Raw genomic sequence first — 27,423 nt, forward strand, 5'->3', positions numbered from 1 at the left:
CAAGAAGAATGGGTTTCCTTATGCTTATTTCTTCTCTTTCAGTGTTTTGTATGGTGTATGGTGGCGTGGAGTGATCATGGGCAGTTGATGCAGCAGGTGAGCAAGTACGTTTGGTGGTTGGAGTGACTCTCACCTGCGCATGTAACATACGATACGTAATAATGGAGTCAGGTGAACCGCTATCCTTCCAATACTACTCGCTTTTTCGACATAAAGCTGTAATATCTCCAGAGCTGTCTGTATCCTACACGCACTCCAGTCTAATATCTATTTATGTTGTGGGATACCACGCCTGGCCTATTCGATATTTATTATTAACTTGTGGTGCCTGTTGTTAGTAGATTTGAGTGGTTCCGTCACATTGATTCCCTCAAAAAGCCTGGACACTGACATCTCGGAAATGCCTTTTTTATCTATCTTTCCCGCGACCGGCTGGGCCGAACGCTATCACTTGCTCGCAGTGAAATATCTTATCGAAATGCCCATTGTACAGAACATCTAGTTGATCTCCAATGCCGCAAAAGGACATATAGCGGCTGGGCCGAACGCTATCACTTGCTCGCAGTGAAATATCTTATCGAAATGCCCATTGTACAGAACATCTAGTTGATCTCCAATGCCGCAAAAGGACATATAGCGGCTGGTCCAAGACATTCCTCCTTCCCATCGCTATGATAACCCTACATATACTTGAAGTGAATAACGTATAACGTGCTTTGAGATATAGATAGTAATCACGTATCCCAGGGTCTTCCGAAAGTACTCTATTGATTCCAATACTCTGGGTATCAGTCTGCTCCATCCCAGCCCAAAAACAGTCTTTACCCCGCCATTTTTTAGCAGTCATAATCATGACATTGCGCTGTGAGAAATTACCATGTGCAAAATGGATTTATAGTCATCTATCATCCCAGCTCTCACATAGCGCAGAAAAGTTTACTAGACCACCATCCGTGCCCTCAATATGGATTGTCTTTGTTTTTCAGCATTTGAAGATGAGAGATAGATATGGAGTTGATGAGAGATCGAGATGAGCTTGCCTCACGCTCTGTCAACTGATTTGTCAGGCATTGATTGCATGACAATTTGGAATGCCTGGCATTGCTGCTGGGCCAGATAGATTTGTAGACTTTTTGGGCTGCGATTGTGGCGCTGGCAGTGATAAACAAGTTTCAAAACTTTGGTTTCTTTGCTGTCAGCTCTTGTGGTCTTTGACACTCTGTGTTCATCGAGGACGGATAATTCAGGAACACCGGTTCGTAATGTGTTTTAGGTATTATCAAACTACTAGTTAGTATTCAAGAGATAATGGAAACTGGCTGATATTGAACGGGCGTGAATTTACGTAGAGTGCTCAGTAATGTCCGCATCTCTTGTCCCTGTTATTGATGAATTGGGAGTTGGAAAGTAATGTTGCACGGATGCCCTCCGTAGATGATGGTTTCTCGTTACAGTTGTGGAATGGACGCTTGTTGTTGGCGTTGAGTCTGGCCCCTAAGTTAGGCGGCTTGTCGATGTGGCGTACTGCATATTTACCGCGCCTGTATTGTATTACCGCAACATTTCACGGACAAAAATTAGTCCTCCCGGTCTGGTGACAACGTCAGCCACATGTGACGTCGGTGCTTGAGCTACACTACAACACCACCAACAGGGCCAATTATTGTTGCATTTGGTTCTCACGGACTAACCACAGCTTCTGAGGATTCACATGTTTAGCCACAGACTGTGTTATCCTCCATCAAATCGATAATGGCCTTTTTGGCGGACGGTTCCTATTTCGCTCAGTCCTGGCCTGCCAAAGCCATTCCAGATACAACAGAGGTACAGTACAACACCACTTGACCAATCCAACAAGCTCCAAAGGCAAAATTTTGTTCCACTGATCATTTAATATATCTATTAGCAAAAGGGACCTAGCATATCGCGTTAGTTCATATTCTGTTCACAAGCTGCCATGGCCTATCCCAGCGACCCTGGTGCCTTTTCCCCACAGGCTGTTAGTCCTCGACCCGATGAAAGGAGCGTTGGTAGAGGTTATTCGACACCTCCTCATACCGAAGTCAAATATGATTCGCCTAAGCAGGGTCATCAGAGGTTCGTTTTTACAGACCCTGTTGCTTTTCGATACCTGGAGGAGGACCCGTCTACAATAGTGTTGGACCGGCGACGTACCTTGACGTGCTATGAAATCTACATTGTTGAGCAATGGGCGTGCTCAAGGGTCCATCCTACCTTCGTCATCAACACATACACGGGCGATCCTTCAAACACTGCGATAGTAGCTGTACTTAGTATTCCAACGGATGAAAATGCGTGGTCCCCCCGATTGAAAGTTTACTTCGATGCTGTTGCCCAATTTCATTCGCGAAAACGAGAAACTCCGCTTGGTATTTTGATGGTGACGAATCTGAGCAGTTTCCCCTCTGCATTGACTGTAATTCTCGTACCTCATGGCGATGTGAAGAGACATAGAGAAGATTTCGTTGTGAACGAGAATTTGAAACGCCTTGGATGTTCGGGACGAGCTGGTATGAATCTCAAACAGCCTAGTGCCGCTACGCAAGCCAAATTTCACCAATTGTACAGGACGAGCGAACGGGTGCCGTTATATTCGGCAGTCATGGAGCTGGTAAAGCAATGCCAGATGGCGCTGATGATTTTTGATAAGCTCGCCCCTGAGTACGCGGATGGTTTACTCTGTGACGTGACAGAGAAAGCTATAAACGACTGGTGGACTGATATTGGAACCGACTTTTTCAACATCGAGCCAAGCGATGGAATCCTAGGTCCAACGACGGTGTCTGCCTTACTTGGGACGGTGATGGGGGCGAGGAACCGTCTTCATGCATATGGTGCTCCAGTTTCCAAGGACGTTTTTGATGTGGCGACTTTAAAACGAGGAATAGAGAGCTTTCAGAAATCCCAGAAACTTGATAGAACTCGCAGACTCGACCGACAGACTCTGGATCGACTTCATCGGGTCACTACAAAGGTCGCCAGTGGTGATGGCTGGAATGTTCCTCGCGCAGTAAAATCTACTGTTGCAGAGTTAGGAGGCAAAGGCGGCGAGATGGTCATTGGAATGGTTGCAGGACGTGCCAAAGCTGGTATCGCGGAAATTGAAACCATTGACATGGACCGATTTGTTCAGTTGGTTAGTGGCGAACGGCCGAAATGGCTCTGGCATGGGAAGCCACGCAAAACTGGAAGCGATATTTTCCGCCATGCTACCGGCGACGATTCGATGGTTTTTACGAATGATGACCGCGGTGGATATAAATGGACTAGTAGAAAAAGGGATGCTGCATCTGATCAGACTTCTGGTCGCCATAGTCTCGAAACTGAATATTCTGGAAGACCGATTGAGTTTCCAGGTACCTTTTTGGATGATAGGGAGCCGCAATTAAAGGGTGCTATAAAACGCTCCGTCACTGGCAAAGTATCAGATGCCCGTGCAGGATTTGGTCGGTTCAGGGACGCCGTTGGGCTGCCTGGTCTCCGGTCCCACCATCACAAACGGTCTAGGGATGGGCCGGAATTTGAAAATGAGTTAGGTGCTCAGTCAAACAGGGACTACTATTTCGGATCGCCGTCCACGCAAACTCAGAATGATGATTTGCCGGATACCGAACAACTGCCATCCGCATACCCCGAAAATCGAGACGATGCCACCCAAACCCCACGTGAACCGCCACCGAATGAAAAGCCACCGGCTCCCAATTCTATCTTCCCTAAAGCAAATGGGGGACCTTTATCTAATGACGAGCATTCAACTACTAGTGAATCAGAACCCAGCGAGGAAGCTGAGGTATCCACAGGAGAAGAAAAAGCTGCGCTCGACAACGTTGATGCATTACCAGAGGCAAAGGGAGCCACCCTACCCACCAACATACCCCTTCGACGGCCACGAAGCCATTGTATACTTCCTACCGAATCCTCGGAGGATCAACGTAATTCCCGTTGGCCTCGCCACCTGTCTTTCAGCGCTGTAGAAGATACGATCCTTTGCTGGGAAAATGTCGCAGATTGGGCAGCAAGACCCGACACAAAAAAAATGACACCCGCAGATGCGATGTTGTGGGAGGACATCTTCGCATCCGACGTGCAATACTATGGCTGTAAGATTCAGGCTTTACGCTCGGCGATAGCGCCCTGGGTTGAGAAACAGGTTTCCGCGGTTGAGTTCATAGATGCACGTGCCCAGGCACGGCTTGACGAGCTTAACACTGTCTACCATGAGAAGATCGAGGACTTTCGCGCGTTGCAAGTGCATACCACTGATCTGGTTGCGGTTGAAGGCTCGACTCTCATGGAGAGCTCTAAGAAAGTCGAGCTGCTGGGTGCGAAGCTTGACTACGAGCTTAATGCGTTGCAGTCAAGGATCGAAGAGGTGGAGGTGGGACTGAATGATTACGAGCGGCATATCGTTGGGATCGAAAATAGGGTTCGGGACCTAGTCAAGGATGAAACGCAGAAGGCGAAGGAGTCGTGGTTTAGTTGGGGTAGTGGGCTCCTTGGACGCTGAATGGGTCGCTTGATAATAATCGATTCAAGTCGGTTGGAATTTTTTCTATTCGATGTTTCTGGTCCCTTGGCTTTGGGAGGTACATATTCTAATTTCCCCTTTTTACCTCTCACTTCTTTTGATAGAATACTCCATATGCATATCGCTAGAGCGTGTTATTCCATGTTTGATTGTATCATGCACATACACATGTACTCTACATATATTTAATTCCTACATAGCAAGGCGTTTTTTTATCTAGAAACAAGCATAGGAAATCAAAGAAAATGTCTCATCAAACAGAAAAACACCGAACCACATCTGTCTGCCCGCCTACAAACATAGGGTTGTGAAAAGTAAGTTTTAGAATATTCTATTGAACAAAAAAAAGGTCACAATATATTAATGTATGTCCCAATAAAAATACAAAAGAAAATCCGCCAGCCCTATAGGTTCACAAACATGCATGATCAGATGAGACACAGTACAACGTAAAACAAGTGAAGCAAAACTCTTTCCATCTCCGTAGCCGGCTTAACGGCCTACCACACTGACGCTGGAACGAAGAACATAAGAAAAACGAAAAGATGAGCCCATACAGGACAATTGCATCCTTCCCCACGCTTAACTCGTAATTGATTCCGTTTCCTCTTATCTAACCAGCTCCTTAAACCGAGGAAAACCCTGTCTCCCCCATGACATGAAACCCGCATTTTATATACCGATGCGTCAAAGAGTGGGAGTCAAACAAGGATGGTAAACGAAGAGAGAAATGAGGGGACAGGAGGTCCCACCCGATGAATCCGCTATCATCATTCCTGCATGTATGTCATTCCTATCCCGTCCCGTAGCCTGGGACGGGACCCGGACCCCGACCTCGCGCTCTCCCATATCAGACTATTTGAGTCCTTTCTTACACCCCGAATCCACTGCCGCCCTGCTGGCCACCCATGGCCTGTCCTTGCATCTGCTGCATTTTCTCTGAGACCTTCATGTTGACTTCGAAGAACTTGGCGACGCAGCGGTCGAGGCAGACGGATTCGCCCTTGTTCAGGTCCCCTTCACGGTAGTCGGGTGGAATGCACTTTTTCATACAGGCGCTTGAGAGGCTGATGTAATGGAACGGGGGGGAAAAATACATGTGTTAGCAGATTGCCTTCTATTTTTGTTTCCTTTTTGGTGGGATATCTTTTTATATAAGTGGGGGTTGCAATGTATAGGGACGGAGACTGAAAAAAAGGAGCTTCCGCTCGCCGGGGCGGGCGGGAAGGTTGTTTTGTTGTTTTTATAGGGTGCATTTTGCTAAGAATATGTAACTTACCGGGTCATCATATCTGTGACCATCTCTACCTCTAGCTCTGCCCTGCTGATTTTCTCCTCCGAAGATAATTTCGGTTGGCCTCCAAATAGGAACGACATCTTGACTGGTTCAGCGGGTGTGAGGATATCGGGTCGTGAGATAAGGGAATGTCCAGCTGGAGCGGGTTGATATGGGTTATGTGAGAAAGCAGAGATTGGGATTGGGGTTTGCAATCGGAAGGGCTCTCCGTAGAATGATCTAAATATACTGCTAGTATGCATTGATATTTGAGGAGCTTCATGACGGATTTTGTTGGAGGTCACATGACCAGGCGTCAACGGGAGCACAAACCTTCAAGTTTTTCGTGGAGATTGAAAGTACTTATATTATTGTTAAGAAAAAATGAAGGAATGAATAAATTATGCCATCTCAGTGCTCTTCCATCTCTATCGTCTACACGATGTATGCTGCACGGAGTTTATAGGTGAAGTTGAACGACAAATTCCATCTGCCAGGTCTAACCGCATCGGGAAGCTTCACCACTGCAAACAATCCGCGGCATTCAGAGAACCCATCTTCATTGCTAGTAGAGACAGCTCTCATTCATTCGATTCCCTAACCGTTGAATCTCACACTTTGTGAGTGCTATTTTCCGCTGAGCAGATGCGGATTTCCTGCTCTCGATGGGCATCCCAGTTGAGCCTGGATAGGCCATTTGCAAGGTACTATACAGCTCCGTTTTTTTTTTCGAAAAGTCATTTCCAATCTCCAAGAGTGCGCAACGCCGAGATACTACTTTTACATAACCGCTAGAGATCATAACTACTTACTAGAGGCATGTTCCTTCTCACCCTCTCTAAAGCCAGAGGAATCAGAACAATGTACATCCATTCTGAGAATATGCAATGCAAATTACTCCCCGCTTTACCTATTCAATGTACCGTCTGGATCACTTCAACATGCTAATCAACTACAACCCTGCATTTTTTTTCTAGATTAACCCGCGCACACCTTCCGTCCTCTCCGAGTGTAACAACGACGAAACCACAGGACTGCCAACTGGTCCGCTGGTCGTCAACGAACACACCTACTGGCCCGGCCACCCACAGCCTTGATAGAAAGGGTTGGGAAAGCAGAATCACAGAAATCAGAAATGTTTACCATGAACCATATCCCCGAATGGCCGTCGACAAGCGGTCAGTCAGCAGCGACGAGTTCCACTCCAAGTACGATTACCTAAAGCCAAACGAAACTGCAGAGCAGGACTATGTGGTTATATATGGTATGTCGCATGGGTTTTGGGGGTGTGATTTTTCTACAAAAACAGAAGAAGCAAAATATGGAGGCATTGGCTGTGCTCACAACTTGATGATTAGGTAGAATACAGTCGGCACGGATTGCGGGGAGCAAATTGATATTTCTTGACCTTGTACAGAATGGCCGGAAGGTGCAAGTGCTGTGCAATCAGAGACATCTGGACGGTATGGGAGTGACGCCGGAGAAGTTCAAGCAATTCTACCATCTACTACGGCGCGGGGATGTTTTCTGTAGGTCATCTTTATACCCTGTATGATGTATTGCCGTACCATCGAGAAAAGAGAGATTTTATATTTTGCATTAACACTTTAAAACCTTGCGTTTTCCGGTAAAATAGCGGTCATCGGACACCCCCATCGAACAAGCCGTAGAGAGCTCTCCGTGGCCGCATCCCAACTCCCCAAGCTCATCACACCTTGTCTTCACGATGTCCCGCTCCGTATGAAAGATCAAGAATCCTCGCCATATGACCGGCACGTTCAGTTACTATCCTCCCCCACCGCAGCTGATATCCTTCGAGCTCGGTCATCTATCATTCAATACATACGCATTTTTTTCTTGGACAGGTCTTTCATGGAAGTGGAGACACCGATATTAGCATCTGTGGCCGGCGGCGCGGTTGCCAGACCGTTCCAAACATCCGCAACTGAATTCCCTGACCGACCACTTTCGTTGAGGATTGCCCCTGAGCTATGGCTCAAGCGCCTGGTTGTTGGCGGATTCGATAAGGTCTTCGAGATTGGCCCATCATTTCGCAATGAAGGTAAGCCCTCGTCCAGCTTATCCTAGCATGCTCTTCTGTGGCTCAAAAGAGGGGGGGAAGAGGGGGGAAGAGGGGGGACACAAGAAAAGAAATCGAGAATTCTAGCTGAAACAATTTCACAGGGCTGGATAAAACCCACAACCCGGAATTCACAACCTGTGAATTCTACCACGCATTCGCCGACCTGGAAACCTTAATAACCCTGACCGAGTCTTTCTTCACGGGCCTTGACCGACACATCCGCCATCTAAACGAAACATTAGAAACCCTCTCCCCGACCGCAACTAGTTTCGCAGCCCCCTTCCGCCGTCTCGACTTCATCCCAGATCTCGAAACGGCAATGTGCCACAAGCTACCGGACTTTACCACCACCCCTACAGAAGAAGCAACCAAAACAGTCATCCAGCTCTTCGAGCAACTCAGCCATCCGCTCCCGACAAACCCCAACCTTCCCCGCCTCCTCGACAGACTAAGCGCCATCTACCTCGAGCCGCAGTGCAGAGACCCAACCTTCATCATCAACCACCCGGAATGCCTCTCACCACTCTCGAAGTCATTCACGCACCCCACATGCGGGCAGACCGTGGCAGCACGGGCGGAGCTCTTCATTGACCAGCGGGAGGTGGTCAATATGTATGAAGAAGAGAACTCACCGTTTGAGCAGAGGCGGAAGTTTGAGATCCAGCTTGGGTTTCAGGTCCCGGCGGTGGAGGCGGAGGGGAAAATGGATGAGAATTACCTGCAAGCGTTGCAGTGGGGGTTGCCACCGACGGGCGGGTGGGGGTGTGGGGTTGATAGATTGTGCATGTTGTTTACGGGGGCGAAGCGGATTGGGGATGTGTTGAGTTTTGGGAATTTGAGGAGCGTGACCCGGTCTGAGTAGGTTGGACTGAGTATTCGGGTAGGTAGGAGAGGGACTAAGGATATTGTTTCTCTTGCGTGGTTCTTGTGCACGGTCTGGGATGTGCATATATGTATGGTTGCTTATCTTTGATAGATGGATAGAGCATATGTATGATAGAATTCAAATTCGCATGAAAAGTCACGATCAATTCAATAATGGAATGCCATACTGCAGGTCGACCTTGAACCTGACATGCAGTTTTGGATTCTCAGTTGATATGGCATCCACCAAGGCAACAGTCAGGCGGCGATTTGTCCTTGCACCAGGCAGCAAAAAGTCTACACAAGCAAGATGCTGGACTGTAGCAATCGATTTCTAACTGGAGACATACCGAGCAAATCAAGTTCGTTTGTCTTTTCTGTTGCAGGAGGGTTGACATCGAATTTCATTTATTCCTCCTTCCTCAATTGAAGGTTCACTGGCCCATTTCTTTTTGTTCTTGTTTTTGATCGCCATGCCTAAATAGTTAGCAGGAATGTAATTGTGTTCTGTTTAAAGCAGCCTGTGATGGAATTGTTTCTTTTTTTTCTGTAGATTCCTTCGCTTTTTTTTTTTTTTCAAAAAATTCAGTCGTTTGTTGCCACGCGACATCCTGCCTTTCAAATGACAGTGGGGAAGAGGAATGATCCTTGTTATAGTATCATGCTTGCAAGCTACCCTGTTAATAACAATATGAAATCCAAGGGATGTCCGGACGGAGGTTCAGTGACTCTTCATCTTGCTTTATCTCGGGGACATTTTTTCTGCTTGCTGCGCACTGCGTAGTTCGAGGGGGGAGGAGAGCTGCAGGCCAAGACGATCACCCCTGTAGCCCATATTTTCTGGAATTTGGTTTCAGATTTTCTGTTTTGACTTTTCCTGGGGGTTTAGCGGGAGGGTTAGCCTCCAATTTTGAAGCTGTCCAAGAGCCATATCTCGATTCCATCCACAGTGCATGTTGCATGCTGGGTTATGTAGAGTGGCAAATGAAGCGGGTGGGAGTACGGAGTAGAAACTGTTCCTGCGTTGACCTTCCCATTTCTCCACTCCCCGTTCGTTGCTCAATTGCTCCGGTTCGCATCCCAGCTCTGGCCCTCTGGATGCTCAGTCCCATTTTGGAGGCGTGTGTGTCTTGCCCATCCACACAGTTCTCCGCACCACGGATAGGATCCAGTAGGGTGGTTCCCCTGCACTAGCTCCAGGCCGATGACCGCTAAGTCATTGCAAGGTACTCAGAGGGGAGGAAGAAATAATAATCTCTGCATTATTGCCGGACGATGTCTGATCTGATCCATCACATCCGCATCCAGTAACGATAATTCCCAGCGTTACCAGCGTTACCCCGGCCGTGGTGCTGTGTCCTGACTTCTGATTGGCCGAATCCGGGTGCTAGGGCGGCACATGACTTCGTGTGAGTCACCTGAGGTCGCGTAACCACTTTACACGTAGCCCTAGTTGCAAGCCGCGTCGCCCCCTGCCTGCATCGAGGCCTCCAGACGAGGAAGGAATATTAGACTCGTATCAATATCCATATCCAGCTTCAACCGGAGGAAGAATAACCAGCAGAAATGGAAGTGGAAGTGGAAATGGAAATGGAATTACACAGCAGAGTCTGGTTGCAGCACGGCCCTCGGCTGCGTCTGCTGCTGCTGCTGCTTGTGGATGCTGCTCATTTCCCGGCCCTGGTTCCTTTTTCGCTGTGCTGCTGCTGCTGGTGCTGCTCGGTGGGCGCTGCCTAGTGGCTGCTAGCTATCACTATCTTACTCTGTACGACTCCGTACCTGTACTATATCATCCTCCTGGTATCCGGTACTTAAGGGCGGCTGGTGCTCCCCTTCCGGCTGGAAGGAAATATTCAGTTCCTTTGCTTACTTTCTTTCGCTTTCTTTCACTTCCACTACCTTCCATTGATGCCCTCAGGCAATATAAAAAGCAGATATCAATCTAAAGTCTGCGGAACTCCAACGTTTCTTTACCCATATAAGGACTTGCTCTTATACTTAATTGGCCTACCCCCCAAGCTCATACTGTGTTTGCCTGGGAACGAGAAACGGGCCAAATTGATTAACCTTTTTAAGGGATCGAAAGGACTTAACGGCCATCCACCTGAAGTCCTGGACATCATGTTTTCCAAACGGTCGTCTCAAAGCCAGACAGAGAGCTTTTCTTCCAAATATCGAGCTGGTAAATCCGCTTCCCGGTCAAAGAGGTCCTTCAGAGATCCTGCAACATCAAGCACCAGAAGAGCAGAAAAGGCATCTCGTAAACCAGAGAGCCCTCCAGTTGGCCCGTAAGTCGACAGACATGAAGGCTTCTAGATATGCTTCCTTTTGCTGACTTGTGCCATTTTTTTCTCTTCCGACTTAGCAACCTTACTTCTGCTATTATAACCCTCTGCGTGGGTCCCGACCAACGGCTCTTTGCTGCCCACGAGGATGTCCTGTGTATCTCGCCTTTCTTTGCCACTTGCTGTCGAGGCCAATTCCTCGAATCCCATGGCAAAAGAATCAATCTGCCCGACGAACAACCAGAAATCCTCTCCTCCATCCTCGAGTACCTTTACAAGGGCGATTATTACCCGCGCCTGATACACAATAAACGTCGAGACTCGTGGGAACTAGAGAATGTGGGGAATCCATCGAGTCAGCAGGCTTCAGATTCAACCATTATTAACCAGGTTGATGGGGCTGTCATCTTAAAGGATACTGCTGTCTAGTTTGTCTCCCCCGTCGTCACCTATACCTCAAATCTATCTGTGCAAATCCTCTGCCTAATGAATTGAATTGTCGGCTAATGACGATTCCGTTTTCAAACAGCTGTGCTGCCGAAAAATATGGCCTGGATGATCTGAAACGACTTGCTTTGCGGAAACAGGGGCTTCAAGTTGCAGTGCAATGCAGCACGATACTCTCCAGTGCTCGCTTTGCCTATGCAAACACTCCAGACAACGACTCCAAGCTCCGTGCACACTATCTTGCCTTGATCATCCGCAGCAGATCGACATTCAAGCGAAGTGGAACCATGCAGATGGAAATGGAGGTTGGAGGGAAACTCTTCTTCGACCTCTTCGTCGCGATGTGTAACCACATGGTTAGCCCCATTCTCTCTTTGTCGCTATTTTCCTTCCCCCCTCCCCCTCCTCCTTCCCTCTCCGTTAGGTACTCAAATTCAAATACTCACTCAGAATTGACTTAACAGGATGACCTTACCAACGCTACCAAATCTCCATTCTCCCGTTAATATCTAACATTCTGCTCCGCGACTCCATATGCCACACATACATGCATATCCTCCACTCCGGATAGATTCATCACCGCTTTATATCGCCGCTCAGCAATAATGGAACCCATCTCACCTCCTTTCATTCGCATACAAAGCCGTGTACACAAGACTTTACCCACTCGCCGCTCTTGTTCACTAGCCGCGCTCGATATAAAATATGCCCTGTCCTCCGAAGCGAAAGTATGGCCCCCCGCCCAACTACCACCACTACCATTTTACTCTAAATACCGATACTTGTATAATATATCACTTCCGCCATATCGAACAAAAGACCAGAAAGGAAAAGGTCCAAAACCCAGGCAGAAATAAGTAGAAAGTCCTAATCACGAAAAACCAATACCCAAGCAACGAAACCGTCCGCGCCGTCCCGTCCACACTCTTTTCCCTTTTGGGGTGATTATTTTCTTTTATTCAAAACAAAACAAGCATTTATGCGACACGCCAGTACCAGTCTGAAGCTCGCCGAGAGAATTTGAAGCTTGGAACGTGGGGACAAAAGAAAACAAAACGCGGAACAAAGACACAAAAAATCCAGCTACCTAAAAAATCCAGCTACCTATCTATCTATCTATCTACCACATCTTCCCTCCATGCTACATTAACTACCGCAAAATAACCACCCTTAATGCTGGTCTACATCCTGTACATTACCTCTACATTTCTTCTTTCTCTTTCCCCTTCAACTTCATTTCCTTTCCCCTTCTCATATCATATCATATATCTCGCTCTTCCTGTTTGAGATGCATCTGTTTTTGTTTCTCTCTGGTTGTTGTACGATACTGTTAACGGCTGTACTCCTTACTCAAAATTCTCCAGCCGCCTCCCAGCCTCATGAAAAATAGGTGCTTGGTCGATGGCAATGAGAGCACACGCAAAAAAAAAAAAAAAAAAAAAAAAAAAGACTTTGGTTCGCTATCATCTTTTGGGGTTTCCTTTTCCTTTCTTTTCTTTGGCAAAAGATTCTCTCTGCCTTGCATATGTGCTTGCAGCTTCCATGAACCGCCTCTCCTGCCCCTAGGCTTCTTTTCTTTCTGTTTTGTCAACAGTACTTGGAATAGGCTCTTGTTCTCGTTCGAATTCCTAAATATACGCGAGGAAACCATCCGATATGCTTTGCCAGGTTTCAAGAAGCTGATGATACCCTTTTTATTGTTATATCTATATTTTTGGGCCCTCTTTAGATGTATCGTGCGCCTGACAAACAGACTACAAGTCCTTTTGCGTTTCTGTCTAATCTAAATTGTCAATGAGAAAGGGGAATATGATTCGGAGATTTGAAAGATGTTTTATTTTTTGTATGTATGAAGTATGTATACAACAGATTGGTCGATTGGGGCTTGTTCAGCTCGTCAGTAAATTTCGGAATGAATGGAATTGAGCTGACCCCCTTGATTTTTTTGATTTTTTGAATTTTTATAATGGATCAAGATGCAAACGCTTCGCCAGTCGTCGGTTCGGGGGTATTTATGTAGAAATTGCTCAGCTCTACCTAGCTATCCTCTAAACCGCCTTTTCCCCCTCAAGCTCAAATTGACAACAGGTGCCTGAATTCAGTCCATTTTGTCTATCATTCATCAATCATTTCATGGGCAGCAGCACATCCCTTTTTCTATCGCACTACCCATTTTCGAAACATCCATCAGGCCAATTACGCATCCCATATACGACATTCCGCAAGCCGTCAAACCCGCCGCGAGACGGGGTTTTTCAGGGGTAAAGTAAAACCAAAAAAATCTGCCCGAGCAAGGCTTCCCGTTGGCGAAGTATCACGTGATGATACGCTTCACTCTATCTCCATCGATCTAGCCACACGGCTACTACAGATATACGTATATTATTATTAGCATCTACATCCAGGGAGGGGGGTCGTTAGTGGCACGTGGCATCCGGCAGAAACAAAGGATTCGAAAGCTGCTGTGCCATTGGCAAGAAAGAATAGTACTAGTACGTTGCTGCCACGGTCTACCGCGTGGGTGTGAGCGTGGTGACTCATATTCAAATCCATATTCTCGCCCTGTCCACAAGGATCCATGCATTGTGGGCGGAGGTACGTATGAGTACATGTCAATGTAGCGTTGTTATCGTGCCATTCCAGCGACAGAGACACAAGGCATATCGCACTTGTATGAAGAATGTTTCTTTTTGGCCGTATCCCCTCCCCCCTAAAGCCCGACAAAATTGAAAATGGCGCTCCCCGCGTCCATCTATGACTCTTCCCGCTTATCTCACCTCAGCTCCACCACGCTGAGTGCAAAGTCTTCCTGAGAATAGCCAGCTTATTAGAAAAAATATTTGTGGTTTCCCCTCTGCCATTGTCCCTGTTCGTGATACAAGGCTTCCGAAAACTGCCGAGGTAGGTGGGGATATGGGATGTGGTTTTTGGTTGGTGTGACTGATTCTTATTTCATCTGGGATGGTATCATTGGCGAGGATTGCTTTGGCCGCAGGTATTCGACTGGTGTGAGATGGGTGGACAGGCAGACGAGTGTGTTCACAGTAGTATCAGAGTAGGATTCACTTTTTGAGTGCGGAGTAGGTATATATCTATTGGTATTTTTGGGAGAACGCTGCACGCTGCATCTCTGGAAACTGAAAATCAAGGCGCATGTAAACGCCCCGAACAGCAATTTAATGCCAACTGCACGAAAATGATTCGCATGTATCCGGAGGAGGTGCGGGAATGATATGAGGTCACCAACGAGCAGCCACGCTGGAAAGAGTATTCAGAAGTGAAGTCGCTGGAGATTTGGATCCTCTGGTTAGTTAGTCGTGAGATAAATATAGACGAGTTTATATCAAAACCACTCCCTCAACTAAAACATGCTGATTTCGGGTACATTGCTGGACGGTATATGATGAGAATACAGAATCGCGGAGTTGTGGCGCACATCAGACCCCAGTTCCGGGGAACGCGGTGCCCCCTTTACTTAGTACCACAATGGCTCTTTCTCTGGAAATGTACCCTTTCATCAAGTTCTGAGTAGTACGTTCAGTCAGCAGCTTGCATAGAACGCTCACGATATTTGGGGCTCTTTCCAGGAACTGGAACAGAATCATTTGGGAAACAAAGAAAGGTCTCGTCTCACCTTATAGATGAGATTTGCCAGAAAACATTCAACTTCATCCATATCTAGCGAAACCCTTTCATCCACCTTGTTGCCTAATCTAATTGCAGCAGCGAATTCCGCAACAGGGATTCTCGTCCGCCTGATGGGTGGTTGCCCGTTCACCGGTGGATCATATCCTCCAGCCAAGAACACTTTCCGGAAGAGATTGCGGAGTGCGATGTCTCGGCCTCTTTCGAGAGGAAGATATATACGCTTCTTGACAAATTCGTTCTCGCCAGCCGCCATTGCGGCGTCAAAGCCTGTGAGGTCGCCTTTCTTGATGCACTTGCATAAGGGACTGAATAACTTCTCGAGAAGTGGATAGGGGGCAAGAAGCCGAAGTGTCGGTAGTGTGTGGGTCGTTACGATGTGACAGGGAATAAGATACGTAAGGATTAATCTAGATAGGGCAACTTAGTGCTGTTGCCACAGAATGAGAAAGAGAAATCTCTTGCACTCACTCTTTATTTTTCTTCGCCAGGGGATGGCACATTTTCCAAGCGTAGCTCAAATGCTCTTCGGCCTAGGCGATTCGATGATTAATATACAGATCAAGAGGGATGACGGAGAAGTGTCAACACCATCCACACATACCTCTGCGTAGTTCTCTTCAAGGAAACATATCACCCCGAGATAATATTTGAAAGTGACGATGTGCGATTTGGGGAAAGCTGAAAATGGCGGTAAATCCGCGTGTGATGCATCTATAGCGCGCAGCAGGCTTTTACAAGATGATACGGCCCCGAGCTATAAGATAATGGCTGTTAGAAAACGGACCAGAAGCCATGACAGAAGTCTCCCAGGAATCCGAACCTTAAAATACGTTTTGAAAGATAGATTCACGGTATTATATACGCCCCATTTACGAGACTCTTCAATTGGTGCCCTGCAAGAAGTTTCAGAAAAGTAACCTAATATGATACCCAACCAGAAGCATACCTGTCATGAAGACATAGCGTGAACATCCGGTTAATTATTTGAGACGAATCCTCTAACTTGGCATGCTTACTGGAGTCGGATATAACGTCATCTTGGAAGCCATTATTAAAGGTATCCGAATCCTGGGAAGTGCTGGCATCCGCTTCCATCGCGAATATTCGAAGATATCTCCCGACGACATATATACAAGGCAACGTCCACGCCTGGAACCCTCCGTTGGTGTACCCGCGGATGAGAAGATTGGCAACTTGCTTCCAAGCGTTAAAGACTTTGGTCCAATTCCCCGTTTGAGGCGACTCTTCGATTTCGACTATTTCTGCCACTGCTTTCCAGTATGCCACGAAAACTTCTACCCACGCATTGCCCTCCTGCTTCGAGAGTTTGACCCCGGTTGATCGGTCTTGGAGGAGAGCATATCGGATATCTGACTGAACTTTGGCAAAGTTTGTGAAATAATAGAAATTCCGCAGTCTATCTGGGTCACTTGGAGGGGCAACTGGAGTAATTGTAGCTGCCAACGCAGAACCAATGCCTGTATGCTGAGCTTCCTTGAACTCAATAAATATGGTTCTCATTTTGCGGTCAACCCTTAGGTGCGTCGTCATAAGAGCGCATGAGCTGAGCAAGATAGCAAAGAGAAGAAGTACCTAGTAGAAGGTGTTAATTAAAAAAACAAAAGAATTTAGATAGTCATCTTCCAGGCCAAGCAGTCAGTTCCTCCTTGTTGCTTGCTGTTCGCGGTTGGCTGGAGACACTTTTGGTTTTCTGGAGGAGTAATATCTTGGCATAACCAAACTCGGTTAGCGTATTGAGGCTCCTGGGTTAAGCGAAGGGCCACAGACAGCCCTAGCCACCACAAGCTCCAACACATCTGAAATTCCCTACGTTGAAGACGGCATCCATCTCACGACACAGCACGACAACCAGACAAAGTAAGTACTTATCCAAGAGCTATATTGAATTACGAGTTACTGACATCGAGGTTCTAGATGGGTGAGTTTTATCCCTTGATTCGAGTCACGCTGTAATGCCCTGCCAAACCCCTTTCGAGATCGCAATGTAACATGATCCTACTCCGATAAAAAATCCCAATTCATGAAGCTACGCCTGGTGGAATGTCGTGACTATTAGTTGTGGAGAAATCTCGTTGCAGTTTTCCGATGGGGATCATTTGCGCTCTGGAATCTTCTCTGAAACTGGTTTCTTGCCCATCGAATTTTTTGAGATATAGACGGACCAGCCGACATGTTGCATCTTTTAATATCGCCCTATCGTCCTACGAAGATCACAGAAACCGCTGTCAGGAACACTGTCTAATTTTGTGTGTTAAATTAGGGCGTCTCACGGAATACCAGGTCATCGGGCGACATCTGCCCACAGAGGCAAACCCCACACCAAAACTGTATCGCATGCGCATCTTCGCTCCGAACACAGTCGTTGCAAAGTCAAGATTCTGGTTTTTCTTGATGAAGCTACGAAAAGTGAAGAAGGCAAATGGTGAAATTGTGTCCATTAATGTGGTATGTACCCCCTTCTGGGAAATAGTTTGCGCGTGTGGAAACTTCGTTCCCGTAGAGCGGTCTCCGGACAAGTTAACTCAAATCCTTCATCTTCCTCTCTAGATCCACGAGAAGCGCCCACTGAAGGTTAAGAACTTCGGTATCTGGATTCGTTACGATTCGCGTTCCGGCACACACAACATGTACAAGGAATATCGGGAAATGTCGCGGACTGATGCTGTTCAAGCACTCTATCAGGATATGGCTGCCCGCCATCGTGCCAGATTCCGGTCCATCCACGTATGAACCGTCCATCACACCCCGATCATAGATTTCTTGTTATATTAAATTTTTGCATTTTTCTAGATCCTGAAAGTTGTCGAGCTCGAAAAAGCCGACCTTATCCGACGACCATATATCAAGCAGCTTATCACCAAGAATCTCAAGTTCCCTCTCCCGCACCGGGTTCCCAAGGCTTCAACTAAAAAGATATTTGCAGCTCAAAGACCTTCGACTTTTGCTTAGGTGGATTTGGGGGTTTTGTTGGCGTGGAAAATGCGGGGATGCGGCATATGAATGAACTGCGCTTATGGCTATTTACACTTGTGTATTGGGCTGATGGACTGGTCGAAACGTACCCTTCCGTTGTCGCCATGATCCAGCGGCCTTCCTTTTAGTCTATGGAGCGAAAACTTTTTAAATTTTATAAATTTTTCTAAAAAAAATTCATGATAATTGTTTATTTTAAAATCTGGGCTCATAATCCCTAGCCGTGATTGTATCAGTATTCCGCAATGATATTGACATTTTTTTAAAGCAATTGTAATTTCATTATTTTTGTGTTGTTAACTTCTACACCACTTGACTATTTTTAACCCATTGTTAAACAAGGAAAAGTATGTAGTGGAAATAAATGTCCACAGCTGAGCCAAGAATCTCATATATTTTAAATTCAAATCTGTCAGTTTATCTAAAGCCTTGGATTGCTGAGAAGTGGTCAACACTATTTCTCAGAATTGATGAGAACTTGAAAGGAATAAGAATAATAGCATAAAGAAGAAAATAGAGAAAAGTATTAGAGAGAATAAATTATTCGTTAATACAGCTTCAGTAACTTATTAAAGCAATTTATTCTAACCAGTTACTCAAATCTCTCAAAGTTTGCGAACTTCAAAGTTTGCACTTTTTTTTTGCTGAAGCACTAAACCTTCCTATTGCCGCGCTGTACCATATAACTCTGAGCTTTCGAGCCCTCTCTTCAACAGCATAAACACTCTACCCGCATCCCTTCCAATGACTATGGCTCCGCGTCAAGCGACACACTTGCAGATTCGGGAGAATGGTGGGTTGTAGTCTTGCTATTCCGGTCTTGCTCTTAACTGACCCTCGTCGGCAAGCGGATCTCAAGGCATCCGGAAAGAGCTCCAGAGCTGGAGAAGATGGTTGTGAGGAAGAAGCCTTCCTAACTAGCAAACCCCCTCCCCCCACCTGCAGCGAGTTGCTCTCCTACAAAGATTGTATGATAGCCACGGCAACCACGATGCTCTACAAGGAAGTAATGTCAACAAACAAATGGCAGAACCCTCCCAATTGCAATTGAATGGCCGTAAACGCATGCGAGAGTATGAACAGCAGACTGATCCTGTTAGACATGTTGCTGACAAGCGACAACATAGTCCTACAAGCCCGGTGAAGACACAGGAATCAGGGAACCAACGCAAGCCGATTTCCAGTTCCCCAAATAGTGGACCAAGATGTATACATTTTCCCACCCTTTGATGCTTCTTCACAGTCTACCAATTTCACCACCACGGTGTTTACCTAAACGTAAACAACGGTATCCCGAGCTTGAGGATTCGCCTGATGATTGAAATCCGCCCTCAAGACTGTCACGGACCGGCGACAGACTCACTGAACATTGGGTGCTTCACGAATGCGAGTGGCCTAAAGACCTTTTAAGACCCGATCCCATGGGAGCAATTTTATGCGTGACCAAAAATCCAGACGAAGTCAACTAGTTTGAACACTGCAAGTGAAACGACTTCACAAAGTGCAAAGAGAAACCCTTACAACCTCACATACTACGCTACATATCTCGAGACAAGGGGCTGTTTTATATATGACCATGATGGCGGTGTTGATAGTGATAACAGAATTGTCTGTTCTCAATTACTGAGTACAAATCCGGAGCTCCCTAGTAAAACTGTGTTTGAAGTGGAGTGTGGAAACACCTTGATATTGCAGATCGACAGAATGCACACTTCATGGCTCTCTCAGTAAGAGGTGTTGTTAATCTCTTCAGATTTGTAAAATGTGAGGCAGAACTACATCGACAGATTCTGGCATTTTCTGTTTCACATGATCACCGAGATGTCAGGATCTATGGCCATTATCCTGTGGTCAATGGAGAGAGGACCACCTATTACCGCCATTCCATTCGTCAATTTAACTTCACAAAGTTGAATGGCAAAGAGAGATAGACATCTTACAAGTTTATGATGGTGTGTGTATAGTGACTAGGCGCCTTTTCATTTTAAAAGATTGCGCTCTGCTATTGATGAGCTACCAGACGTCGACTCTAACATGTTGCAGCAACCAGAGACGCCATATCAACCTGAGGTTTTACATCAGTTGAAGCTGAGTTTCTCGAAATCAACTGGACTTTCACAAGGTGCCGAAGGTGTTGATACAGGGTTCAAGTACTACCTCTCTATTGAAGAAAACTGGGACCGGTCCGCATACTACTCCTTCAGGTGTTCCCGAAAAGAAATCTGCAGAAGCCTTCAAAGTGCCAAGGAAAAGACGCCGATATTATTAGATAGTTGCTACTCTTGTTAGTTGGGACGGTTTTCGATGAAAAAGAGAATCACTTTCATTGCTTACTACTTCGGCAACCTGAGAATTGGGCTACAAAGAGCAGCAGAAATCATTGACTCGTGGTATCCCCAATGTATTATACGACATGTGTAGTTCTGTTTAGTTCAGCGATTCACATAGCTAGCCCTTGGCATTTCTCGTCATTCCGTATGGTGCTTCCGGGGCATCTCATTCATTAAGCGCACATAGAGTATATTGAATATTATGCTATGAATTACCAGCAGGCGTTATTGTTTTGCTTCTGTGGCTCTGAGCCGTAATGATTGGTTGGTGGTAATCCAAAGGATCCGTAAGACATAAGAATTGCCTAGAAATTGAAAATTAATATCTCTAGAATTTTTCAACTGGGGAATTGAGGCAATTCTTAGATGCAGGGTTTTGAAAATTGACATAACCACCTACCTCCCTTTTGTTATCTGCATTCTGAAGGGATACACGATCCTCGTTCCATCCATTATCAAATCCGTAACCAGGGTTGGAGCCCTGTCGGCATCACTCTTGCATCTACCGCCGTTGCGGGATCTCCATTCCTGCTTGAAATGCTTAAAGTCCTCTATATTCGTCACCGAAGGCTTCTCATCATTCAAGTATACATGGAATTCTCAGACCAACTTTTCACAACCCGGAATCCTGTTGTTTCGCGGCTGTCAGATAGGTTCCCATGCGACAAGGGTATTTCAGTAATCCTTTGCCTCCTCGCATGAGGATATGGGAGTCCTGTATCTCTTTTTACTGACCGCCTACTTGAGACTTCTCGCAGAATTGATGAGGCTCTACCATCCGCCATCCGATCCAACCAGTCACCACTGCCAGTGGATGTCCCATGGGCACATGACTGTGGCGGAGGCGTTTGCGCATCTACCGACTCATTTCTGAACTCATCATCGTTATATATTTCCATTGTCGTCTGAGATGGAGTTTATCTGGAATAAAACCAAGTCGGCGGAGTCGGTAAGAAAATCCTGAGGGGGTCTAGAGACGGACCTCTGCTTGAGTCTGACCGGCATGCACGAGGGTCATCTTTAGAACACTTTCGGCGGCCATATCTACCTGGTAGGTATATCGAGGCAGTTCTGTCAAAAGAATCACGAAAATTCTGCTGCAGATGGGAGTGTGCCATGGGAGTTGGTATTATTCTGACTTCTGCCAGACAAAATTGATTCTCATCATTTGATAAAATCTCCGCTAAAATTCTGTCAAGATCATTCCATGAAGTTTGATATATATATAAGTCAAAACGTTGAGTTCCAGACGGAGATGAAATTGGAGAGGAGGGACAACAAGCAGAGACGAACAAGGAGAACAATGATTGACTATCAAGATCTATTAACAATACTTTATATCTTTTTGTCTTCTCTAAGAAGTCCTATAAGTATCTCAACAGTCGTAGTTATACTTACTGAATTCTATATCCTCATCACTCTCTCACTCTCAACTCTTCAATTGCTATTGTAAGAAAGCTCTGAAGACCCTTACAATGGAATTGCCCTTGTGTGTTAGTAACATCCCAGCAGTAACAATTTGAAGCTGCACATATCTGTAATTTAAATATTTATGATTGGTTGGAAATTTGGGTGACCAGTTTCCCATTGCGTCATACGTGGTATAAAATAAGCACCCAACAAACCTTCAACCCCAAGTCAATTCAACCCTCCATCGATCAGCCTCCTCATCCACCCATCCATTGGTGTGTCAATTTCCGTCCAAAATGTTTGCACGATATACATTCCGATGCTCCCAGCCTCTGGCACAGGTGAGTCCGTTCTAAAAAAAAACATCCATTGCCGGTGCCCGCGTCACTGACGCTTCGCTCCAATTGCGCATAGAGTGTGCGAAAATATTCCTCAGAAGCCCCAGCAAAGTCATCGCGAATTCCGTTAATTGGAGGCATCACTCTCGCAGCTGGCGCCGGATATTACTACTACTGGCAAACTACTTCCGCGAAGTCTGAGCTGAAGGAACGCAGCACCGTCTTCAAGGGAGGGGACCAGGGATGGATTGGCCTCAAGCTGGCCCACATCGACAATGTCAACCATAACGTCAAGAAACTTCGCTTCGAGTTTGAGGATCCCGAAAGCGTTTCTGGTCTTCATATCGCGTGTATGTCCCATTCCCATTTTATGGGACTGTTGGTTGATCCACCGATTTTATGCGACTAACATCTGATTGATCACAACAGCCGCCCTTCTGACCAAATATAAGGGCCCAACGGACGAGAAGCCGACAATTCGTCCTTACACTCCTGTCAGCGATGAAGGTATGTGGGCGGGACAAGTAGTCCCAAGAATCCTGGCTCCCTTGGTGGGATAAGGTAAATAACAAAGGATGTGCTAATCCAACATGACAGGCCAACCTGGGTACCTGGATCTCCTGGTAAAGCGATACCCCAACGGCCCGATGTCCAACCACCTACACAACATGGCAGTAGGCCAACGGCTTGACTTCAAAGGCCCTCTTCCCAAGTATCCATGGGAGCCTAGCAAGCACGATCACATCTGCCTGATCGCAGGCGGCACCGGGATCACGCCCATGTATCAACTCGTCCGCAAGATCTTTAGCAACCCCGAAGACAAGACCAAGGTGACGCTCGTCTGCGGCAACGTCACGGAGGAAGACATCCTGCTGCGCAAGGAGTTTGAACATCTCGAGAACACCTACCCTCGGCGCTTCCGCGCCTTTTATACCCTCGACAAACCGCCCAAGAACTGGGCGCAGGGCACCGGTTTCATCACCAAGGAGCTGCTCAAGACCGTGCTCCCCGAACCCAAGACAGAGAATATCAAGATTTTCGTGTGTGGGCCGCCAGCCATGTACAAGGCGATCAGCGGGCCAAAGGTCAGCCCCAAGGACCAGGGCGAGCTCTCTGGCATCCTGAAGGAGCTTGGATATAGCAAGGAGCAGGTGTACAAATTTTAGGTTTGCGTGCTCTTTATTGGACAGGGAGGGAGGGATGGGGATGCTTACAATCTTCCCACTTTTATTATCCAGCTGTTTTTCCGTTTTGCTGATTACTAGAGAAAGAGCCTCCCGCGGATATGTATTAGATAGATACTAATGCAGGTAATGTGATTTTTCCATTTTCAGTGTGTGTATATATATATTGTTGTGACTTGATTAGACTAGTTAGTACAATCTTTATTATCAGCTATATAACACTTTTTTATTTAAAGCCGACAAAAAGGGTTCACACACACACACACACACATGAATCCGTAACAACCATCAGCTTATCCTGAACCCACTCCGGCACCAACAAGGGAAGCAAGGGCAGGCCGTCACATCACGTAGACACAACATCAGCTTCCAATAGGCACTAAATAGAGTAAATCCTAGACCCCAGATCACGGATTTCTCGGATGGTTCGATCCGGGCAGAGAGTGGGAGGATAAGGGCAAACAGAAAGAAGAAGAAGAAATGAGGGAAGTTAAATAAGCATTTTCTCAGATGGTCATATCTGCTGGACAATATAGATACGTAAAACAAACATATATAACATATTTATTAGATATTTTACAAAGGGGAGGCTCCCTTTTCAACTTTATCTTCTGAATCAATAGAAGGGGGGGCATTTATCCATCCCAATAGATGATTTGATCACAACTGGCTATTCGTATTTATCTATCTATCTATCTATCTATCTCTCTACGGAGGGAGGTCGTCTTCAAGAATTTAAACTGAAATAAGTTAACTATAGTTACCGGTATTAACTCAGTAACTTATTGCCCGTTCGATCCCCTCACCCTTTAACTAATTAAGTCGTAGTTATTTTACCATTCAGAGGGGGCTTTAGTGGTGGCTCATTGCCCGTGGCTTGCTCACTAGCTCATTAAGCATTGCCCAGGAGTCCCAAGTATGACCGACCTCCTTTGCGCTAGTTATTTGAGATTTCGGTTTAAATCCTTAAGTGGGAGAGAAAGATTTTTGAAAACAGACTCCGTATCTATTTATCTATTTAGTTTCCCCCCCACCTCCCCCGATGTAGTTGAGCATTAAGCCATTGATTGTGGTTGACAAGTATATATATCTAGCAAAAGGGGGATCAAAACAAACTCACCCGCCGCCGCCCGTAGTTGTGTTGAGAGAACAAATGACTAAAATAAACAGATGGGAGGGAATAGCGATGTTATTTTAAATACTCGGGGTTTGCCCAGCGTTCATCAAGGGGGCCAGCGTAGGTTCAAAGGAAAAGAAAAAGGGTTGTATATAGGGATCATTCTCGTTGGATGGCGGCCTCTCTTGTGTTGTTAGTAAGTCCCCTTTTTTTTTTCTTTTTCTCTTTCGGTGTTTTTCTATATATACAATATACATGTATGATTCTTAGTTCATCAGATGATGGAAGAGGGAAAGAGATGGGGAAAGAGAGGGCAGTGATGAAAGGGAAGGGCGCATCTCCAAGATCTCCGCAAAGACAGAGGGAGAGAGAGAGTGAATCAAGGAAAAAGACAAAAAAGACAAAAGAAGAAGAAACAGAAAAAGAAACCCTTTCGTTGAAAGTTGAACCTCATCCCTACCCCCATCCCCGCGGTGGCACTGCCCCAATCCTGTTGTTCTGATTATAATTAAGTGCTCACGATTATTATTCTCCAAAAGAACCCGTGTCAGCGGGGGAGGGGTTGCCGTTGGCTATGACATTGTTTAGCTCTTAACCAGTAGGTAACAGAGCCTAGCAAGGGGCACGAACATTGTTGTTTCTGGCCCAGGAGCAGGCACAGGCGCAGGGGCGTTCCCTGGAAAGAGCTAAGTTAGCGGTTAGAAGAAACTGACAAAAAATACGATGGGAGATTTGATAAACCACTGGCCCCGTAAGCAAAAAAAAAAAAAAATTAGAATATGCGGTTTAATCAACAGAGGCATCCCCCCCGCCCCCCCAGCGCAGCCACCAATGCCCCCAAAGTCACCTTGGGACTTGCAACGTTGCGATCTGCAACCCAGATCCATATTTCCTGTATTTTATTTTTACTTAGTTATTTGATTTATTTTCTCTATCCCAGCGCTACAAAAAGGAGGGAAGACGTACTGTTCTATACTGACATATGTTATATATATATATATGTGTGTGTGTGTGTGTGTGTGTGTGTGTGTAGGGCGGCTTTGGGAGGGAAGATTTCACAACGGGAAGGGTGAGGTGGAAGTTCTTGGAGGGGCAGTCGACTCGAGCCTCCCTTGGAGAAATAGGCGGGTGCAGGTGCGAGAAATACTACGCTGCAGTAGGGAGAACAGAATTTCGAGGGAATTTCTGGGCAAGTTGTGCCGTGGTGGGGAGGGGTGCTTGCTTAGCTGCGGAAAATTCTTCGTATTCTTGTTTGCCTTTTTTTATCCCCTGTTGTGTGTTAAAGCTGGGTCCGCCTGGAGCGGGGGAAAGAGTATGCTTAGGCGGTGTGGTTGGGGAGGAATGGGGGTTGTCGCACACGGCCAGGGCAATATTTGGAGGCTAGGCATCTAAAACGCACCCTGATCAGCCGCCAGAGGATGTGGGCTGTTGACAGGAAGCCAGGAGGTAGAGGCAAAATGACAATACGAATACTGCTCCTCATAACGGGAAGAAATCACGGACATCAATGTGATGCCTGGAAGGTTATATTAAAAGGATAGTTAATAATCCCCCCATATATACTAAGATATCCAGTCAGTCCATTTACCATTATGTGAATATTGGGGAAATTGAAATAACTTGAATGCTTGTTAGGAGAGGGAGAATGAACTCGGATAAGCTCTGGAATGGGCTGTATAGACGGAAGGGTATATAATGGGCTGTAAGTTAGAAGGTATAGTTAGAAGGTTGACAGAGTTTCTTCCATCATCGAACTGGCAGCCGACGCTCTCGCTGCTAAAGGTCCCTCACGAGAACGGCGCACAAGAGGCTGGGCAAGGGCGTCAAGCACAAAGCGGCGTTAGGTGACTGTGCAGCAAACTGACTTCTCAGGTTGGCTGCAGGACCAATTCCCAAGGGCCCAAGACAGCCAATAGCATCGAGCGCTGCTGGGGAGGGGAGGGGAACAAGAGTGGACCGACTCCCAGTGACTTCAGTAGGGAATCGAGGAATCAGGCGCCATGAGTAAGTGCCTACAGCGGTGCCAGGCCTCGCCTCGGGCCAAATGTATAGGCACACACACACGCACGCGCACTGCAGCCCGCAGCCCGCAGCCCACAGCCAGCGCCCGGCCAGGCCGAAGGGCCCGCCTAAAAGCGGCGCTGGGTGCCAGCCGTGGGGGGTTTAGCCTACAACCCGCCCTAACCGGGAAAGGACTGTGTTCGCCGTCCAACGTCCACGTCCACGGGTGGGCCTGCCGCCGACGTCCCAGCTGCGATCCCCCGGCGATGCGGGCCCCGAGCGCTTGGGTATTTATTAATCCAGGCACATCCGCCCTTCCCTCCTCCCGCTCTTCTCGCTCTTTTCGCTCTTCTCTCCCTCCTGCTTTCTCCTGCCTTCTTCCCCCCAGAGTGGAACACACTGTATCCTGACGCTCTCCGTTTCTTGTTGGCGCCATCTTGTGGATGTTCTTCCTGCCCACCCGCACTAACGTTATTCTCTAGCAGCAGCAACCCCATTCCACACACACACACACACACAGGCTGCATCGCGAAACCAACTCAAGTCTCATTGTTTTTTGTTATCGCATCATACTTGCACGCGCCCAAGATGTCGAGGAAAGATGACAAGTCTAAAGACAGCACCGCCATTGTAACGGTCAACATTGATGATTTCACCAGAACTCGCGACAGCGTAAGTTTGCATCTGTGGTCCTTGTTTTTTGTTCCTTGTGCCCTGTTCCCGTTGTGGTGCTGGTGTCGTTGTTTGGTGCCGCTCCTCCCTGCCCCAGCGCGTCCCTACGCGAGCCCAAATCAAAACAAAAACAACCCCGATTAGCGTATCCTTTTGGGGCCCCCACCGGCCGTCCTGTTTTCCCCGCCATTCCCCTATCCCTTTACCCCATAACAACGGCGACTC

At 46.8% G+C, this 27,423-nt stretch overlaps 10 protein-coding genes across 10 annotated transcripts; 6 read left to right on the forward strand and 4 right to left on the reverse strand.

The window, feature by feature from the left end:
• Positions 1-1,957: 1,957 nt before the first annotated feature.
• On the forward strand, positions 1,958-4,528 carry HCBG_00783 (uncharacterized protein; the record flags this gene model as incomplete). Its single annotated transcript, XM_045427833.1, has 1 exon — positions 1,958-4,528. One exon carries the CDS (start codon positions 1,958-1,960, stop codon positions 4,526-4,528), a length of 2,571 nt encoding a protein of 856 aa, XP_045291808.1.
• Positions 4,529-5,420: 892 nt separating this feature from the next.
• On the reverse strand, positions 5,421-5,926 carry HCBG_00784 (mitochondrial import inner membrane translocase subunit tim10; the record flags this gene model as incomplete). The annotated part of the gene is made up of 2 exons (XM_045427834.1): positions 5,421-5,607; positions 5,829-5,926. 2 exons carry the CDS (start codon positions 5,924-5,926, stop codon positions 5,421-5,423), a joined length of 285 nt encoding a protein of 94 aa, XP_045291809.1.
• Positions 5,927-6,228: 302 nt separating this feature from the next.
• Positions 6,229-8,770, forward strand: HCBG_00785 (lysyl-tRNA synthetase; the record flags this gene model as incomplete). The annotated part of the gene is made up of 5 exons (XM_045427835.1): positions 6,229-6,269; positions 6,323-6,445; positions 6,803-7,089; positions 7,462-7,887; positions 8,010-8,770. The coding sequence occupies 5 exons, from the start codon at positions 6,229-6,231 to the stop codon at positions 8,768-8,770; spliced, it is 1,638 nt and encodes a 545-aa protein (XP_045291810.1).
• A 1,521-nt stretch (positions 8,771-10,291) lies between these two features.
• Positions 10,292-10,678, reverse strand: HCBG_00786 (uncharacterized protein; the record flags this gene model as incomplete). Its single annotated transcript, XM_045427836.1, has 3 exons — positions 10,292-10,519; positions 10,552-10,611; positions 10,643-10,678. The coding sequence occupies 3 exons, from the start codon at positions 10,676-10,678 to the stop codon at positions 10,292-10,294; spliced, it is 324 nt and encodes a 107-aa protein (XP_045291811.1).
• Positions 10,679-10,893: 215 nt separating this feature from the next.
• HCBG_00787 (uncharacterized protein) lies at positions 10,894-12,010 on the forward strand (the record flags this gene model as incomplete). Its single annotated transcript, XM_045427837.1, has 4 exons — positions 10,894-11,060; positions 11,138-11,485; positions 11,587-11,860; positions 11,969-12,010. The coding sequence occupies 4 exons, from the start codon at positions 10,894-10,896 to the stop codon at positions 12,008-12,010; spliced, it is 831 nt and encodes a 276-aa protein (XP_045291812.1).
• A 1,979-nt stretch (positions 12,011-13,989) lies between these two features.
• Positions 13,990-16,816, reverse strand: HCBG_00788 (COP9 signalosome complex subunit; the record flags this gene model as incomplete). The annotated part of the gene is made up of 6 exons (XM_045427838.1): positions 13,990-15,028; positions 15,139-15,559; positions 15,621-15,682; positions 15,754-15,906; positions 15,973-16,045; positions 16,099-16,816. 6 exons carry the CDS (start codon positions 16,701-16,703, stop codon positions 14,942-14,944), a joined length of 1,401 nt encoding a protein of 466 aa, XP_045291813.1.
• Positions 16,817-17,242: 426 nt separating this feature from the next.
• On the forward strand, positions 17,243-18,411 carry HCBG_00789 (60S ribosomal protein L20; the record flags this gene model as incomplete). Its single annotated transcript, XM_045427839.1, has 3 exons — positions 17,243-17,618; positions 17,721-17,897; positions 17,964-18,411. 3 exons carry the CDS (start codon positions 17,259-17,261, stop codon positions 18,120-18,122), a joined length of 696 nt encoding a protein of 231 aa, XP_045291814.1.
• Positions 18,412-19,169: 758 nt separating this feature from the next.
• On the forward strand, positions 19,170-21,178 carry HCBG_00790 (uncharacterized protein; the record flags this gene model as incomplete). Its single annotated transcript, XM_045427840.1, has 4 exons — positions 19,170-19,353; positions 19,842-20,055; positions 20,138-20,430; positions 20,904-21,178. 4 exons carry the CDS (start codon positions 19,170-19,172, stop codon positions 21,176-21,178), a joined length of 966 nt encoding a protein of 321 aa, XP_045291815.1.
• Positions 21,179-22,130: 952 nt separating this feature from the next.
• HCBG_00791 (NADH-cytochrome b5 reductase) lies at positions 22,131-23,390 on the forward strand (the record flags this gene model as incomplete). The annotated part of the gene is made up of 4 exons (XM_045427841.1): positions 22,131-22,227; positions 22,301-22,574; positions 22,654-22,731; positions 22,822-23,390. The coding sequence occupies 4 exons, from the start codon at positions 22,183-22,185 to the stop codon at positions 23,388-23,390; spliced, it is 966 nt and encodes a 321-aa protein (XP_045291816.1).
• A 2,281-nt stretch (positions 23,391-25,671) lies between these two features.
• On the reverse strand, positions 25,672-26,962 carry HCBG_00792 (uncharacterized protein; the record flags this gene model as incomplete). Its single annotated transcript, XM_045427842.1, has 4 exons — positions 25,672-25,781; positions 25,925-26,041; positions 26,391-26,666; positions 26,698-26,962. 4 exons carry the CDS (start codon positions 26,960-26,962, stop codon positions 25,672-25,674), a joined length of 768 nt encoding a protein of 255 aa, XP_045291817.1.
• Positions 26,963-27,423: the final 461 nt, after the last annotated feature.

This window comes from Histoplasma capsulatum (assembly GCF_000150115.1).
Source record: "Histoplasma capsulatum G186AR genomic scaffold supercont2.1, whole genome shotgun sequence".
Taxonomy (NCBI): domain Eukaryota; kingdom Fungi; phylum Ascomycota; class Eurotiomycetes; order Onygenales; family Ajellomycetaceae; genus Histoplasma; species Histoplasma capsulatum.